The 18,535-nt window shown below is 44.6% G+C and overlaps 2 protein-coding genes and 1 long non-coding RNA gene across 5 annotated transcripts in view; 2 read left to right on the forward strand and 1 right to left on the reverse strand.

Moving 5' to 3' along the window:
* Positions 1-279: 279 nt before the first annotated feature.
* Positions 280-10,090, forward strand: ADPRS (ADP-ribosylserine hydrolase). The gene is made up of 7 exons (XM_081018455.1): positions 280-500; positions 1,304-1,435; positions 3,583-3,679; positions 5,105-5,312; positions 6,842-7,029; positions 7,140-7,240; positions 7,836-10,090. Exons 1-7 carry the CDS (start codon positions 308-310, stop codon positions 8,126-8,128), a joined length of 1,212 nt encoding a protein of 403 aa, XP_080874581.1. The 5' UTR covers positions 280-307; the 3' UTR covers positions 8,129-10,090.
* Positions 9,741-18,535, reverse strand: part of COL8A2 (collagen type VIII alpha 2 chain) — a 158,494-nt gene continuing 149,699 nt past the window's right edge. For all 3 annotated transcript variants that reach the window (XM_081018451.1, XM_081018450.1, XM_081018449.1), the window contains one exon: positions 9,741-13,926. In XM_081018451.1, coding sequence (XP_080874577.1) covers positions 12,005-13,926 — 1,922 coding nt within the window. In that variant the 3' untranslated portion in view covers positions 9,741-12,004. The remainder of the gene's footprint in view (positions 13,927-18,535) is intronic.
* Positions 15,776-17,998, forward strand: LOC308483994. The gene is made up of 2 exons (XR_013989856.1): positions 15,776-17,315; positions 17,525-17,998. It is a non-coding gene; the product is annotated as an uncharacterized lncRNA (long non-coding RNA).

Raw genomic sequence — 18,535 nt, forward strand, 5'->3', positions numbered from 1 at the left:
GGCTTGCCCAAGCATTTTTAAATGGGGTTTTTACATTTGCCTGCGGTCTATTCTATTGTTCAGATCTCTTCCGTCTTTTGTTTCGTTTTGTTGCTATGCCCTACACCGCTCCGTTCTCTGCCTGAACAAAGGGCAGCGGAGGGAAAAACTCAACAAGACACAAAATGCTGTTTTTTCACAAGGGCAACGGGACGGCGAAAGCAACCACCTCCTCCCGTCGGCGGCTAAGCGGGTCCATTGCAGCCGCGCGGGGGCGGCACGTGGCCGCCGGGCGCCGCTCTTCCCGCCTCGAACGAAAGGAGCCAAGATGGCGGCGGCGGCGGCGGCGGTGGGGAGCGGTGGGGCTGCCGCGGCTTCTGTGCTGAGCCGAAGCCGGTTCCGAGGCTGCCTGCTCGGAGCGCTGCTGGGCGACTGCTTGGGCGGCGGCTTCGAAGCTTTCGAGACGGTCAACTTGACGGAGCTGCTGCGCTTCGTGCGCTCGCTTCAGCCGCCCGAGAAAGGTAAAAGGAGGAGGGGCGGAGGCGGGCGGAGGAGGCTGGGCCGCCTCCGGAGTCAGCTGGGCCGCTTTTACCTCAGCAGATGGTGACCCTCAGGGGTGAGGGAGGCGCCCCTTCCTTTTCGGGGTGGGGGGGGGAGGGAGAGCCCCCAATTTATTTGGGGCAAGCGACCCTTCCCCGCTCCCCTCATACATTTATTCCCGAGGGGTCGGGGCGGCTCACGCCTCGGTGTGTCGTCGGGGCTGTGACATTTTCTCCACGGTAAACGGTGGGCAGTCACGAGAGGAAGACTTCGTGTTGTGGGATTATCAGCCCGCCTTGCGAAGCTCCCATTGCTTGGGGCCAGAGGCCGCAAATTCAACTTGCTCAGTTGAAGCTGGCTTTTTTGAGGTCTTGCTCAACAAGACTGCTTTCTCGAAAGGGTCGGGGGTTTTTTGTTTTGCAGTAAGGGGAAGGCAAACGAATGATTTGACCCAGCGACGCCTGGCCTGCTCACAAGACAAATAGGAGTGAATCCTCATTAATTAGGATTCTCTGCGTCGTCAAAATCAGCAAACAGGTTGGGTGGGAAGCACCCAAGAGTGTGTGTGTGTGTGTGTGTGAGAGAGACCTTGGAAAGCCAAGCCTGAGGGTGCAGAGGACGAAAAGTGAATCTATTTCTGATGGAAACTTTTAAAGAAATGGCTTCCTGGCTCTGTGTATGGTCACTGTACAGATTCGGGGCATGGAATCCGAAGGGTGATGAACAACACTCGGGTGCTTTTATTTTGGTTATTTTATTTTGGTTATTTTTAATGCCTTGTCAGAACGGCTGGCCCAAGACAGGTTGGCACCTGAGGCGAACCACAAAACATCCTCCCCAGCCAGGGAAGAAAGGGAGTGTGAAGATTTGCACCAGGAACAAGGGGGTTATACGGATCCACATAGGGAAGATTTGGGTGAGTAAAGATCTACATCAGGGACAACGTGGGGTGGGGGTGGGGAATCAAAGCAGCCTTCCCTGCTGGTTGAGGTGGGAATCAAAGGCAGGGAAGAGCCCCACTCTGAATCATGCCAGGTGGGAGCAGACTCCAGGAGACCCCAGAGGCAGCCCTTGCCATTTTCTCCAGAGGGATGGGAGGATACAAGCCACATCTCCTGGTCACTGGGATGTACAGATGGCATTGGGGAGAGCGGCCACTGTGGAAGCAGTGTTAGAAACTCAGATATATACAGTGATACCTCTGGATACGCACACCTCCGGTTGCGTATCCTTCAGGATGCGAACGCGGCAATCCCGGAAGTATTTTTCTGGGTTTCGCCCCGTGCGCATGCGCAGAAGTGATCCCTCCAGTTGCGGAAACCTCGGGATCCGACTGGAGCTCCGGAACGGATCCTGTCCACAACCGGAGGTACCTCTGTACACTAATCTCCAAATGACACCTTAAGCATAGGTTGCAGTTGCCACAACAGAATGTATAGGTTCCATTTCCCCCCATGAGATTTATTATTATGATTATTAATAATAATAATTTCATTTCTATACCACTTTGTATTTTAAAGAAAAAATCTCAAAGCAGTTTATAACACATTAAAACATCAAATAAAATGATTCAGAATAAAACAAATTCAAGCTTCAATGAAAATATTTCCAATCCTTCTATGTGACGTTTTGTTTTACCCATTTATTTACCTCCTTAATTTATATAGCAATTAATATTTTACATACGTTTAACCTACGTTTCAACTTTAACTATTTCCCCAAATACATCTAATAGCCCAATAAAATGACGATTTAAACCTACCAAACCTATCAGCCCAACCCCTGCAATTATTAGCACGCTCCTATTAATTCCCATTACACCACTAATTTACACTTAGAAGCTTAGGTTAACTCCTAAACCAGAGGCCTTCAAAGCCCCCAATAGGGTCGCAATTCACTGTTTCTGCGCATGTGCATGACGTCATTTTGAGCGTCTGCACATGCACGAACAGCGAAACCCAGAAGTAATGTGCTCCGTTACTTCCGGGTCACCGCAGAGCGCAACCCCAAAACGCTCAACCTGAAGCATATTCAACCCGAGGTATGACTGTACTTTATTAGAGCATAAGCTCTCAATGACAACAGTCTGCTTCAGCAGGTGTATGGGATTTAATCCTAAATTGGCAAGCATACGTATTTATGAAAACTTGTACATCCCACCCTTTTAGAGTAAAAACAGTTCCTTCAGCATGGCTTACAGCATTACGATTCCATAAAACAATGACAAAATGAGAGAGTGGCAGCCACATTTAGCACATAAAAACAATTGTTTACCTCATAAAATAAAAAGGTCCTCAGTAAGCAGCAAATAACAATGAGAGGCTGCTTTGGGGGAAAGGGTGGAATACAAATTCAAGCATCATTATTTAATAATAATAATAATAATAATAATGTGTGTATTATACATAATATGAAAATTAGGTCTTTTTAGCGTCTCGACCCAGATTATGGAACACTTTTATTTGTTCCATAATCTGGGTGGAGATGCTAAAAAGACCTATGCGCACATTGTGGCAGAGATCTGGAGCAAAGGAAAATAAAATGCAAAATGAACAGCTGACAATTACCTAAAGCAAAATAGTTACAATGACAAATTGGTGAGCCTTTGGTGTAATGAAAAAACATTATGCTCTGGAAATTCTTCTGTTGACTATTGCCATGGAAATAACCTAATTTTGCCATATCATGTTATAATAAGATGTTGGTTTATTATTGTTGTTGTTATTGCACAGTGCCAGTATTATAACTGGAGACAGGGAGTGTCTGGTTGTGAGCTCCGGTATCTCTTTTCCCCACCAAATGAAGGTTTTATCTGAGCCCCACTTGTGTGTGTTTTGAATGCTAAGATTATGCTGAACTCAGGAATGGGTGAAGTTCTCTGAACATGTACAGAGTGACCTTCTTCCCTCTGGGATTGCCTGATACCTCTTTATCAGTTAACTACTCTTCCCAAATTTTTATTGAGGGGAAAGAGGAAAGGGAAAAGAACACACTCAGCACACATCCACGTGCTTTCCAGTCTATCCATCGTATGCTGACATTTCTGCACTTCCTACCTTGTAGGAATCCACTTCTACAGTGATGACACAGCTATGACTCACTCGATAGTGAGGTCACTACTAGCCAAGCAGGACTTTGATGAAGTGGATATGGCAAAGCGGTAAGGAGGGTGCTGTAGTTACAAGAGATCTTGAAGAGTAGGTGTGGAAAATCTCTTTCAGCTTGAGATCCTGGACAGGTGCACCTAGTCACAGTTCACAGTAATGGGCTGGATGGACTGATGGGTTTGACAAAGAAATCATTGAAATGGACTCTGTCCCTTTTTATTTTTATGATTATTCATTCCTTTCTGTATCCTAAAACACTTCTCAACTGCTTCCGTGGGAGTGGGAATTTGCATGTTCACATTGTTTTTTGAAAATTTAAAAAGACAATGCAATGATCCTGTGCAGATTTACTCAGAAGTAAAATCTACCCTGTTCATTGGGACTTAGCTCTCAGTATGTGAGTGCAACTTAAGGCATCTTTGTGTAGAGTTTCCTGCATGCTTACCCAACCATGCCAGTTTTTAACAAAAATGAAATGTCCTGGAGGCTTTTTGTGTGGCGTGGTGGGAAAAGGGGTGAGAGTTTATGTAAGCATTTCTCTTCCCAGGTTTTGAGGAATTTCTCAGTCCTCCTTTCTTGTGTTAGGCAAGAAACCTTCCCAGAGTTTCCTTTATTCTTATCTGATTGTTTCCACTACAGAGATGTACATGTTTGGCCACGTCTAGGGTGCTTCTTTGCATGTATTTCCTAAACACACAGGGACAGCCCCTAAGATACTGTTGAAGAGGGCTTGAGAAGAATCTACGTCCTGTGTGAAATAGAGTTGCAAACTTTAACTTGATTAAGTAGCATGATCAGTTAATTCACCCACTTTGCCACTGCTGGGCAATCAGGCACTGTACTTATTGTTCACCTATTGGCACCTGTAGAAGACCTTCCTTTTCCAACAAGCCTTTTAAGTGGAAATTTTTATCCCAGTCCCCCAATGATTGGCATTGGGACCTGTGCTTTTTAACTTGTTCATATATGATCTAAAAGTTGGGAGAGAACAGTGCAGTAGTCAGGTTTGCTGAAAGAGGAGTAGACCAATTAATTTGTGGAGGCAAGGGCTATCAGTGGCTATTAGCCATGATGTCCGTGCTCTGCCTTTCCAGTAGGAGGCAGCAATACCTCCAAATACCAGTTGCTGGAAACCATAGGAGGGGAGTGTGCTCTTGTGTTCATATTTTGCTCGCTGGTTTCCCACAGACATCTGGTTGGCCACTGTGAGAATAGATTACTATTCTTATGTTCTTATGTAGTCTTATCTTCATTGGCCTAGAAATTGTATTTATATGTGTTTTCTTATTGGTTTTCTTATTGGTAAATTGCTTTGGGATGTTTCATGGGAAGCAATTTATAAATGAAATAAATATATCCTCCAAATTCACCCTGCTAACTGGACCAACTAGGCACTATTCTTTTTTCATATTAGCAGCTGTTCAGTGATAGCTCACAGAATGTAAGTGGAGTTGCATTTTAACATAGTCTCCCTGCAGGTTTGCTGAAGAATACAAGAAAGACCCTGACCGGACCTATGGCGCCAGTGTGATTACTGTATTCAAGAAACTTCTTCGCCCAAAATGCAGAGATGTGTTTGAGCCAGCGAGACAGCAGTTTAATGGGAAAGGCTCCTATGGGAATGGTGGTGCCATGAGAGTAGCAGGCATTTCACTAGCTTACTCTAACGTTCAAGACGTAAAGAAGGTTTGTTGATTTCTTATACGTAGCCTGCTGAAATAATGCTGACTACATAACAATAAAAGTGCATCACAAACAGTGTCCTAGGCTGGATGGACATATCTGTGTGTATGGAATGCTGTCTCCAGTGAGACCCACCAAGTGCTGGCATTAACATCTTTCCAGTGCCACGTTGACATGTATGATGGTTACTGCTGTTTCTGGGTGTGCATGGTTTTTTTGTTGTATGTGTGTGTGTGTATTGCTTCATTAAACTGGATGGCGCTTTTTACTTGTACATGTAATTTGCATATTAGGGGACAGATAAATAAATAATAATATGTTGGTTTAATTAGCTGAAATATGCAACAGTCTCATATCTGCAAGGGCCAATGTTTTTGTAATATTTGCATAAACTCTGTAAGGAGCAATCCAACAATATCATCCCCCATAATCTCTCCAATGCAGCCATTTGCTGGTTGCCGTGCTTATGGGATGTCAGATAAGAGTTACAGGATTTGGTCCTGCACATTGTGGTGCCAATATCTTAGGAAGTTGCTGCAGTTGTGCCTACTGTTATAGTAGTGTTGGTGGGAGCTCTCAGGGACTTGTCAGTGAATGGTGTGTGTGTGTAACAGTTCCCCTCACGTGTACTGTGCGGTCATGACATTGAGAAGAGTCATGTTGCAACATGCAAAAAGTCTTAGGCAGGGTGGTAGCAGCATTGGACTAAGGAGCAGTATCAGAACAGATTGAAGAGAATTCTTTTCGTGTTGTGATATCAGAAAAGTTTAGAAAAGTTCATTCAGGATTTTTATAATTTGTTGCCAGAAGCCATGGTGATGGCCACTTATTTACATGGCTTGTAAAAAATGATGAAACAGATTCAAGGAAAGTAAGTCCACTAATAACTACCACCAGATTCAAGGAAAGTAAGTCCACTAATAACTACCACCAGATTCAGAGACAAAATTCCTCTGAATAGGAGGTGCTGAGGAACAACAAGGGTGGGGGTAGTGCTTTCATGTACTGCTGGTGGGCTTTTTGAAAGCATTGGTTCAGCCACTGTGGAGACAGGCTAAGAACATAAGAGCCATGCTGCATCTGGCTAAAGGGCCATTTAGTCCAACATCCTTCCTGTCCTCATAGTGGTCCTTAACGAAAGCCCATAAGCAGGACCTGAGCAGAACATTTCTAACTTGTTCCCCAGCAACTGGTATTCAGAGGCATACTGCTTCATAGCTAGAAGCCACTGACAGCTATATCCTCCATGAGTTTGTCTAATCTGTTCTGAATTTTCTCACATTCAGCTTCAGATAGTGGCCTGGTCTAGCAGGGTTGCCCTACCTTCTTAGGTTCAACTCCATATGTTGATACTGTGGGTAAGTCAGAAAGGCAAGGAAGTCCTTGGACTGCTTTGTCGCTGCTTCCTACAACATTTGTTGCCTGTATCTGTCAGAGAAGATGCTAGGCAGGTAAGACACGCACCCTGTTGGTTTAAGACATGCACCCTTCTTCAGGCTTAATTTTTACAACAGTGTCTTCTGCTTTTGCAGTTTGCCAAATTGAGTGCTGAATTGACCCACTCCAATTCCTTGGGCTATAATGGAGCCATACTGCAGGCTTTGGCAGTTCACTACGCTCTACAGAGTGTAGAGCTGAATCGGGAGAAGTTCGTGGAGCAGCTGATAGGCCACATGGAGGAAGTGGAAGCAGATGACAAGTCTGTTGCGGATGCACGAATGTAAGTAATAGCCATCTGAGGGCAGGCTTACATTTATACTTGGATGTAACACAAGGGGGCAGCATACCCCCCCTTGAAGCACATGCCTCAACCCAGTCTCTCATATCCAGGCTGGGCTATGAGGAGTTGCCATATTCAAAGCGTCTAAAGAAGATCAAAGAATTTTTGGAGCAGAGCAACGTGTCAAAATCAGATGTGGTGTCAGAATTAGGTATGTACAATATTGAGCACAAGGCATGGACTCCCGTTTTGTGACCAGAAAACAGTAAAACACTAATCTGTAGAATTGTAAAATTCAAGCATGTGGTTTATTTAAATCATCAGCATTGGGGAGGAAGTAGATAGAATAGTAAAATAATTGCTCAGTTTTGAGTGAGAGAGTGGATGAGTTGTGGGAGGTTTAAGACAAATTATCTTCACACAGTGCTTACTTGGCTGTTGGAAATTTTCATAGGATGTTATGAAAGTTGTGGTATAAATAGCTTAAACACATACATACACATGAGTTTTTAATGGTTAGGTCTTTTGGGAACTACCTGCTGATAGGCAGAAATGCAACTTCAGCATTCAGAGTAGCCACAATTCCAAGTATCTGATCTTGCAGGTGCACACTAGGATGTGTTTATAGCCAGCATAACATGCTTGTGGATTTATGTGAGGCATAATGGTCATGTATATAACGGTATGGGTACACACACATACACGTTTCTATAGTAATCACTTTGTACTGAATATAATGAGAGTTTATGGTGGAAGGCTAGGTGCATGTGCTGTTGCTTGCTAAAGGGAATTAATTCTTTTGTCAGGCAATGACATTGCAGCCCTGCGCTCTGTCCCCACTGCTATCTATTCCTTTCTGCGCTGCATGGAGTCTCACCCAGATATCCCTGAGGACTTCAACAGTCTGCAACGGACCATTGTCTACTGCATCTCATTGGGTGGGGATACAGACACCATTGCTACAATGGCTGGGGCAATTGCTGGGGCGTATTATGGGGAAGAGCAGGTGCCCCAAAGCTGGAAGTATAGCTGTGAATCTTTTGAGGAGACAGAAAAGTTGGCTGACAGCTTGTATGAACTCTACTGCCAGCGGATTTGAGCCATGGAAAAAGGAACCCTGTACCTGGTCATCAGAGCTGTGTTTCTGTTTCATCTTCCAAAGAAGAACTCGTTTGCAATCTGGGGCTTCCTTTCCCTCATGGGAAACATGCCTAGGATATTTTGTGTGGCAGATAAAGGTTCCTCTTGTAACCAATTGCTCAAAAGTGCCAGTTGCTTTCTGCTGCATACATAATATCTTGCTGCTCTTACAGTCTCTGATTTTTAGACTTTTAGTATTAAATCTCAGTTGGAGTCGAATCTCTCTCAGTTCACTATGCCCAAGTGTTGGGAACCCTTGGTACTGAGCTCTGCTGGGAGCAAGGTAAGGATTTGAAAGCATTGCTTTCCATCCATTGTTAGGGTGCAAATTCATCGGACGGTAGCTACAGAAATTGCTTTTGGATTTCCTGTGTGGTTGCAAAAGCCAGAGGACGAAAGACTGGACTCTCTTGTCTTGTAACTGAGTAATCTTGGAGTACTTGAAATCTGGAGATTTTACATATGTCTTTGATAACCAGGAATGTGTGTTACCAGTAGTAAATTTAAAATCAAGTAAAATACACTGCTGCCCTCAACAGAAACCAAAAGGCCAAATGGATGACGCATCCTCCTAAGTTTGAAGGGGAGCAGGTGCCACATTTCTGGCCACCCAGCATGCCTGTCTGGACTCCAGTGCCACCAGATGTCCACATCAGGGACTGTCGTTTGTGCAAACGTGCAAAATCCATATCACATAACCCAAATGAAAACCAGGAATTGACTGTAGTTTAGGTCTACTTCCACTGAACTTTGTGGTGGTGTTAGAAGTAGTACAATGCCCCCAAGGAAAATGGCTCAGGGTATCCTCCTACCTGGTTTGAATTCTATTTGTTTTTAAGAAACAAATATTCAAATTAGAGTTTGCTAGAATTTAAAGTCTAACCAAAAGCACTGTTGGTGTCAGTGTTTGTGGCACTGCCACCTTTCTCGTGAGGCCTCCCTGTGCATACAGTGGCCTCTGGGTCAGTCCTTAGCTGTCCTGGTCAGCTTGAAAACCTTCTGTTTGCTCACAGTGGTGATCAAAGAACAGGCTTGCTCTAAAGACAAGGAGTGAAAATATAATTATTACTATTATTATTTATTGAATTTGCTAGTCGCTTTAGATTGCCCAAGGCAACCCAAAGTGACTTACAAACAAACAATATTTACATTGGCATGATTTTTGCAGGCAGTAATGTGAAATGCAAATCTTTTTGTAAAATAAGATTTATTGATGTTGGGTCAATACAATCAAGTACTGTAGTTTCAGTTCAAAGTGAAGACCAGTTTTTGATCACAAAACAAGAGTGCATTTTAAAACCAAATTTACTATGAAACAGTGCATGTAACATAAGTATTTACAAAACTAAAAATTCGCTATATACTAGGTTAGCAATGAAGATACTAGAGGCAAACTTCTTTTCTTTAAAAGAGAGAGAATTTGTATATAAAAATGCATATTGTAATGCACAGTTCAAAGTAGTTTCCAAACCTGATCTTTCTGCTGACTGAAACCTAATTCCCACATGCTCTCCAACAAAAAAACCCCCAAACTTTGTCACAGACAATATCTGGCATCGCATTTAAAAAAAAAAAAAAAGCTAACTCATGACTTGTGAATCAGCCTCTTCATCCCACACTTCATTTCCTATGTGTAATAACAGCCTCTATATTAAGAAGTTTAAAAAGTTGTATAAATGCAGAAGGGTTATGCCCTGTATGAGAGAAGAGAAGAGTGAGGCTGCAGAACAGCACCCATGAAACAGAACAATTTAGTTTGGAGATAAATGTGCTTTTTGTCATTGTGTTTTCTGTCTTACCAGCCAGATCACAAATGTTGAATCTCCAAAGGAGCTGAAAAAAGAGGTTAGCTCTGTGTTAGAACACAGTATAAATAAATTGTGTACCAACACACCCAGGAGCAATTCTGGGGTTTATGTGATTCTCTGCTGCTGTTAGAGTACTTATCCACCACACTTTCAGTCTCTGCCAATTTGACTTTTAAATAGTAACACATTTTCTTAGATCTTATGGTGTTAAAAATGGAAGCTTAATACTCTACTTCACAGGAAAATAGACTTAAATTTAGAGCACCAGTCTCTTGGAAGTCTTCTTCCAATATTAGGCACGTAGAAAATGTGTGCACTTGGCTTCTTCAGTTTTAGCCTGTGGTGACCCAATGTGAAACCAAAGATGTTATTGCAAGCAGAGTGTGCCTTTGGCATTCTTGTCCTCTCCAGGAATTTAGAAAACATCAGATGGAATCAGAAATCTTGGGCCTATTCTTTTGCTTGTGTCTAAATCATACAAGTTTAAGTTAAATGAAGGAAAGAAGAGGCAGTTGGCAGCGCAGCTGAAATAGCAGGTGACCTAAATTTCAATTCTCCAGCAGCCATCTATCAGTGTTAGTTATTTTTACAAACCAAAATGTGATGATTTTTTTCTCTCTCAACCGTCGCCCTAGAATACTTGTTCACAAATTTAAAGTTCACTGCATTTTAATGTTTAAATACCTTTATCTACATTAAACCTGGGAAAATGAACTAAGCCACTCTCGCCGTATTGTTGGTATCCTGGACACTTGAAAAGAAGCTCTTTGAACTATGAACTGGATTAATTCCATCTATTTTCTTCATAACAGGCCTAAACAGTAAGAGGCTCTTGCTTATTTTTATGTGGTATCAACCAAAACAGAATATTATTTCTCCAAGATGAGAGAGCTCGCTCTTCAGCAATTTAAGGGTATGCGTTACCACTTCTGAAAGCACTGTACACATGATCAGTTATCCCAAAATCTGTGAATAACCTTGTAAGGCAGGTGACATTTCAAGCATTATTGAGAGAAAGTGGTAAGAAAAGACAAATTATTCTTTTCCAAAATCACATAAATCTTTGCACACAACACTTTGCACCTTTTTAATAGATATTGCACTATACTGAATAACATTAAGTAGCTAATAGCACCATTGTGGAAATGATTGAATGGAAAGTTACCATGAAATCTACTTTTTTTAAAAAATCAACATTTTTATGGTGGTTGGGTACTTCCACCACCCTGAACAACAAATAAATTTACACATCCTGAAAAAAATGGTCTCTTAACTGGCACTTTGAAGATAACACAAGTCAGGCTAGTAGCAACTGAACCTATATCTGCAGTGCCTTTACACTGGTTTTGTCAGACAACAGCGTTCATAGAACTATCTCTTTAGGCTGCTGACTCATGAAGGATATTTAGCTACTTGATTTGCTTAGGGACTATCAAGCATGTGCACTTTAGGGAGTCCTGTTTTTGTAGAGGATCACAAAAGTCTCTGGCTTTGGAATATGTTTCACTTGCCATCCCTTTCCCCATATACCTCTGATGGCATGATTTAAAGATGTGTTAAGCATTGTGTAAAAGGTGCTCATGCAAAGCATTCCACAATTAATTCATCACTTTGTCACAATTTGACTGACTTGAATCACACTTTTAGAGCAGAAAGATTAAAAGTGAACAAATGCTAAATTTGGAAGGTGGTGTCTTAAGTTGATACGTCACACAACCTGCAGATCCCCGAGTGCTGCTGTCCATCACATGCCTTCTGTGCATCCTAAGAGAACTGACGGGCAGCTAATCCTCAAGTTAGCATCTGTGGTCGATGTGCAGTCACTAGGGTAAACTAAATTCTGAATACAAAGATGGTACTGAAAACAACAGCAAAGTTTTCTCTCTCAAATTATCTTCTCAGCTTGGTCAAAATGGTTCCACACACCATTGGTTTTCACCATCTTCCCAGTGACACTGTTTTTTATTTTATTTTTAACGGACAAGTTTATGGCTACAGTGGATTAAAGGAGGTGTGCCCAACAGCTGTTATGTAGGGCAAAGAAGGAATCCAGAAAAAGATGAATGGATGTATTCAGTGGAGTACAGACCGTTGGCCTGATCCGATGGCATTTGGATCCAGACCTGGTCGTTCTCTTTGAGTTCAAGCACTGCACTACCGGAAGCTTGGTCCAAGTAGCCTTTTTTGTATTCATCGTAGGTATAGGTGGCAGGCACGTTGTTTTTGTAAAGTGCCACCCAGACATTAGTTCCTTTAACGTGCACGTGATAGGCAAAGTAATAGATGCCAGAGATGGGACAAGTGAAGATTCCTGTCACTGGGTTATAGCCGTTGTGACCATTGTACAAAGTCCTGTCGAATTTTACTGGCATTCCTGAGGCTGGGAATGGTGATGTTAAGATGGCAGTGAAGGCAGGTACCATCTGGGCAGATAGTTCCCCTCGGCCAAACTGCGGCTTCCCAGGCTTGCCATTCCCCAGAACTGCTCCCTCTACACCTCCATTTGGCAAGTGGAGGCCAGCAATCCCTGTCTCATCAAACATCCCGGGTGCTCCTGGGGGTCCAGGTGGCCCTGGTGGTCCTGGCAGCCCATTTAATCCAGGATTTCCTGGAACCCCTGGTGGCCCACTGGGACCTACAATACCCGGCTCCCCTACTTTGCCATTTCCTGGTTGGCCTGGGAGGCCAGGCTCTCCTTTCAGTCCTGGTAAACCTTGGGGCCCCATTGGACCAGAAGGGCCTTGCAGACCTGGTATCCCTGATGAGCCTCTGAGGCCTGGTTGCCCTGGAATACCAGAGTCCCCCTTTGGGCCCATGGGCCCTGTAATCCCTGGAACCCCAGGGAGACCAGCAAATCCACCTTCCCCCTTGGGGCCCATTGGGCCAGGCATCCCTTGTGGTCCAGGCAATCCTCGCTCCCCAGGAATCCCTGGCTTCCCCACAAAACCGCTAGGCCCTTGGTCCCCACGCATACCTGGTAGCCCTGCAGGCCCACTTGGTCCAGCTTCACCTTTAGGGCCTGGCATGCCATGTTTACCTGGCATACCCATAGAACCAGGAATCCCAGGGGCCCCAGTGATACCAGGGGGACCCATTTCGCCTGGCTCTCCATCCATTCCGGGCTCCCCTTTTTCTCCGCTGATTCCTGGCACACCTGGTTGCCCACGATCTCCCTTTAAGCCAGGCAGCCCAGGCTTCCCGTACCCTGTAGGCCCAGGCATGCCAGGAAGGCCACGGTGACCAGGTTCTCCCTTGGGGCCCACATGCCCTTGCAGTCCAGGCACACCAGCTGCCCCTGGCACACCAATTCCATCCACACCTGGTGGGCCACGTGGGCCCATAGGGCCAGGCTGCCCACTGAGCCCTGGCTCTCCTGGAAGCCCTGGCTCACCTTTGCCACCTGGAGCACCAGGCAACCCATCAAGCCCAGGTTTCCCAATTCCCTGTGGCCCCGGAGGGCCTGCAGGGCCTGGGGGGCCTCCGTTTCCCCGCGGCCCTATCAACCCTGGCTTCCCAACCCCATTTTCACCCTTCATGCCACGCTCGCCACGGGGACCAGGCTCTCCTTTGGCCCCAGGCTCCCCCCGGAATCCTGGCAGGCCTGGGCTTCCTGTTGCGCCTGGCTTTCCGTTCACAGAAATGCCAGCTGGTCCAGGCACTCCTGGAGGGCCTGGCAAGCCTCGTGGCCCTTGGTCTCCTCTCATGCCCGGCTCACCATTAATTCCAGGCATCCCTTTCATACCTGCCTTGCCAGGGAGCCCTGGGATGCCTGGTTTGCCAATGCCAGAAAAGCCAGGTGGGCCTGCGGGGCCTGGTTGGCCGTGGAGCCCTGGTTTGCCAATGCCAGGTTTCCCAGGGTAGCCAGGTGGGCCAGGAGGTCCTCTTAGGCCAGGCTTTCCAGGAGGTCCGGGTTCTCCTTTGAGGTCCATCGGCAGCAGTGGTGGCATATCTGCAAAGAGAAGAGGGACACATCAGTATGAATTGGGAAAGAAAGGACTGGCAAGTAACATTTTGGAAGCCAAGGGAAATGTAGATGCATGCCATCTCTTCAGCTCCAACTACCAATGGCTCCCAGCACCATTATTGGTTAAACTTCCTTCTGTTGCTTTCAGAACATAGTATCTGGGTAGGTAACAACCGTTGTTGCCTGAAAGTCTTGAGTAGACACATTAATGCCATCAAAGGACATTGCACAAGAACAACAACATATTTCCAAATATGTATTTAGATTTGAGGTCCTTTGGAATAATTAGCTGCATTTCTGCATTGTGACAATTAAACAGCATAATCCAGACAACTCTAAAATAAGAACAAGTATTATGTTTCTGCATATGCAAAAGCTACTGTACAAGAGGGTCACAGATGGAGGTAAAGGCTTGGTAGATACCAAGCCCCTTAAGAAAACTACATTCGTAAAGAAACCTAGCTTGCAAGAGGCACAAAACAAAGAACAGTGCTCAGGCAGGCCTCTCCTGCTTTTCTGTTGTTGAAACTGTGCTAAACTTACATACTTTTAAATGCCATGGTGTTCCCCTAAAACTCATGAGTGATGTAAAAGAGCCTTTGTTCACTCTACACAACGATGCTGAGTTTGAGTCTACCCCCGCCTCCGCATTTACTTCTGTTTAAGCACTGTCTTGATGCAGCGATAGACAGGATCAACACCATCTCTTCAAAAGAAAGAAAGTCTCCAGAGATTTGGCCATTGTGAAACAGTTTCCCTCAGCCAATGGGAGACTAATTCTGCAAATGAAACACACATGCGAGGAAAAAGACCCAGATGGCATTGACAAAGCAGCCCTCATTCCAGTAGGTGAGTGTATGGAATACACTTATCTTATTTTCAAATCTGAAAAATTAGCACCAGACATTCCTGATGTTACTCTCCTCCTGTTAGTGGAAACATTTGCAGCTTATCTGCATATCAAAGGCCTTGCCCACATCCACTGTCCTAGCTAGGGTTGCAAAGGCATCTCAGGAAATCCTTGCCCATATAGCTCTTAAGTGGCCACAGTAGTAATGCAGCCAAAGAGAGCCATTTAAGCTTGTATGCTCAAGCAAGTTTTTTTCGTTCTCTTTCGGCGCCCGGAAAAAATGCTTTCCCGAGGAAAATTATTTCAGTATGTTCTTATGCTGCAGTCAATAGTTTGAGAAGAATTAGCTTTCTAGGTCATCAGAACAAGGAAGCAGTCAGGCCTACAAGGCGAGGGAATGAGAGTGAAAGAAAAAACAACACACACACACCAGTCTTATGAAAAGGAATTGGGAGGTGGGGGAGAGAGGTGGAAAGGGAACGAACAGATGCAACTTTGCCAACTTCAGCCGGTCAGGAAAGCAGACAGGAAAACCAAACCGGGGACGCTAGCACGGAGAAATTGGGACACTGCAGCCCTGATGTGATCCAATTTCAAAAGAATTATGTCTCGCCACAGAAACAGAGTGTGTGCTCAACTGCAACAGTGTTTGTGTGGGGATTTATGCCCTCCCACTGAGGCATGAGGAGAACCTCAACTAGTGCTTAAAGGCTACACCCACCAAGAAAGGGGGAGGGAAAGCCTGGTGGGTGTTAAGGGAAGGTTTCTTCAATGGATGGCCTCCATTTCTCTTAACATCTGAGCTCTGCCTCTTCTTGATTGGGATTGTTCTTCACATTCTAACTGTTATGGGAGGCTCTTTGTTTTAGTGTATTTCATTCTTGATTTTAGTTAGCTGCCGTGAGTGATGCATAAACACTAAGCCCTTTGCACTCATATAGTCACAGTCCCCCCCCCACACACACTTTAGATGGGAAAGTGGGGATAATAATAATGGCCTACCTTAAAAGGTTGCAAGAATTAACATACTAAAAAATGGAGAATGTATTTGAAGTGCTGTGAATACTCAAAAGCACTACATCGATTATTTTCTAAAACCAGATCCATGCCTCTGATGATAAATCCTCATCAAGAGCCATTTCAAGAAAATCAGTTGCCGAAGTTTTTCCTGACACTGCAAGTCATGAACAATTAAATCAAAAATGTTATTGCTAGGAACCTGCTAGGAGAAGTTTCTTTTTTGCTTTGCTCTGCAGGTAGGCTTAGTTAAAGGTGATGGTGGAAGCAGTATGCCTCTGCATGTAAAAGCAAAAAAGATTTATCTAACCATCACCCTGACATGCTATGTGTTTTATTTGCAGGGATGGTGTCTGCTTCTGGGAGGGAGCACATATGCAATCAACTCCCACTCCCTGGTAGACTTCAGAAAAATGCCTTGACACTTGATTGTGCTAGCAGCACAAAATGTGTTTGTGGCCCTTTATATCACAGGTGGCGAATAAATCTGATTTCATTTTCAAAATGTTCATCATCCGAACAATCCTGCAAGGTCTTTTACTGATTCTATTTTACAGGTGGAGAACTTAGGTCAGAGACCAAGTGCCGTCCAGAGTGTATGGGACAATCCAGCTAGATTGGCAGGGTATAAGTAATAAAACTATTATTGTTGTTGTTGTTATTAGTTAGTCACAAACTTTAATAAACACACTTAACCTGGCTGCATTTACTCTGGAGAAAAAGCAGCCTCAGGCCCCAATCTGGATTATGCTCCTGATTCAGACTGTGGCAACTTTCTCCTGAAAACCACTCTGTACCTGGCTTCCTCCGGAGGAACCAGTGATGGCATCATGGCAAACCCCTATGTTGCATTGCACCTAGACTTTCCCAGTTCCTGCGGTTCTGTTCCCGTGGTTCTGTTTGTGTCTCAAACATAAGTGGAACTAGACAAGCCTCCTCCTCAAGCTGCCTTTGGAGGCCTCTTGATATTGCAACTTAGAAACTGTGACTTTGAAAGACTGCAAATTCCAGAAACAGCCACTAGGTGGTGGTGTTACATAAAGCATCAGCATTTTTCCATTGGCTATGGCCATCACCTGATCATGAAGCTATTCACATCTTCATATTTGTCCCCCCAGTTTACTCCGGCAATATACTTTTCTTGCCTTGTAAAAGGCACTGGGGCTAAGCCAGGGCTCTAGTTCAAGCCCCTATGCCTGCCTCCTCGTTTTATTTTCTTACTTGAGAACTCAACATGCATATTTTCCACATTCAGAGTATGTTCTCTGCATGCTTTTGAATAGTTAGGTATCATGTCCCCAGAACATTTGTCTTTTCTGAGCAGTCACCATGCTGTAAGTTAGTCCTTGGGGAAAATGCAAAGTGTCTGCACATTCACAGGATGCTATGTCAGGCCACTGGTCCAGCTAGCTCAGTACTGTCTACTCTAAACTGACTGGCTCTTCTATGTTCCAGTTAATTCCATTGGATCTAACTGTCAGGCCTTGGGAAAAGAGTGTGTGTGCAGGTACTTTCTCCCTCTTGTGGGTGGGGCCACGGGTGTAGAGTTTTTTTTGGAGGGGGCTGCTGGAGTGATGTACCCCATGCTTGAGCTAGAGAATGAGTGGGAGTGAAGGGGAGGAAGGAGGTGGAAAAGCCTAGTTCTAAAACTTGGAGAAATCTTCCTTCCTTGCCTGATCAGCTTTTCTTTCTTTTCTTTTGTTGCCTCTCACCCAGGGTGTGCTGCTGCTGCTGCCTGCTGTTTTCACAAACTCAGCCTGCTCAGTGGCAACAAGAACACATTGGAAGAAATAAACACTAGCACAGAGAGATACTTGAATCTCAGCCCATCAGCAGCCAAAAATGTTACTTCTCAGTAAGGCTGTGCTGGAGTTTGTGCTTTGTTTTGTTCTCCTTGGCTGCAGTTCAGATAAGAGCTTCACAACAGCTGGAAAAGGCAGGGAAAAAGAAAAGAAGACCTTTGCTCCCTTTAATGCTACATAGAAGGGTGTGCATGTGTCTTTTAACCTCCTTACATACCACATTTAAACATCTGATGAGCCTAGTCGGTTGAGCAGTAATTCCTGTGCAAGAGATGCCCATCTTCTCTGCTAGCCTTTAAGACATCTGGGTAAAGATACCCTTTCCCTTACTCACTCAGAGTTCTATAAATTATAATTCTGCATCAGCAATACATGTACTCTGGAATGATGCTGAGAAACATCTTGTTCTATCACCAAATGCAACAGATACCATGAGGTAGAGTGAGGCAGCTGCCTCGGGGCAGGTACTGAGGGAGGGAGTGCAGTGCTCTCAGGACAAGGGACACATGATCCTATTTGGCTGCCCCACTGACCCGCCTAGCAGTTGCATTTTACACTAGCTGCAGTCTCCAAACTCTCATCAAGGGCAGTCCTTCTCAAGGCAGCAGCAGTTGGCACAGGGCATGAGGAACTAGAGGGCTGAGTCAAAGGATTCAAAGAAAAGGTAGGTTTAGAGCGAGGGGAGGCAGTCCCAAGCACACTGGGCAAAAAAGAAGTTAGAGTGGAATCTTTTGTAGGCATGGGGGACCTTAATATAGATATTATGTACATTTTGTACATTATGTACATGTAGATTTTATGTACATTATGTACATTACCTAGCTGCAGTCTTTGCAACAACTCTGTAAGGCTGCCTTTTCTCCAAAATGTCTGTGCTGGCAAGGGCCAATGGGAGTCACACCAAAGCATCTGAAGGGCACCAGTT

Source organism: Podarcis pityusensis, assembly GCF_964106645.2.
Source record: "Podarcis pityusensis genome assembly, chromosome: 8".
NCBI classification, from domain to species: domain Eukaryota; kingdom Metazoa; phylum Chordata; class Lepidosauria; order Squamata; family Lacertidae; genus Podarcis; species Podarcis pityusensis.

What these genes read in the sequence shown, in the direction of transcription:
- ADPRS (XM_081018455.1), top strand. Translation starts at nt 308, where the DNA reads ATGGCGGCGGCGGCGGCGGCGGTGGGGAGCGGTGGGGCTGCCGCGGCT. An exon ending in GCTTCAGCCGCCCGAGAAAG is followed by an intron (nt 501 to 1,303) that starts GTAAAAGGAGGA and finishes ATGCCTTGTCAG; the next exon opens with AACGGCTGGCCCAAGACAGG. An exon ending in AGATGTGGTGTCAGAATTAG is followed by an intron (nt 7,241 to 7,835) that starts GTATGTACAATA and finishes TTCTTTTGTCAG; the next exon opens with GCAATGACATTGCAGCCCTG.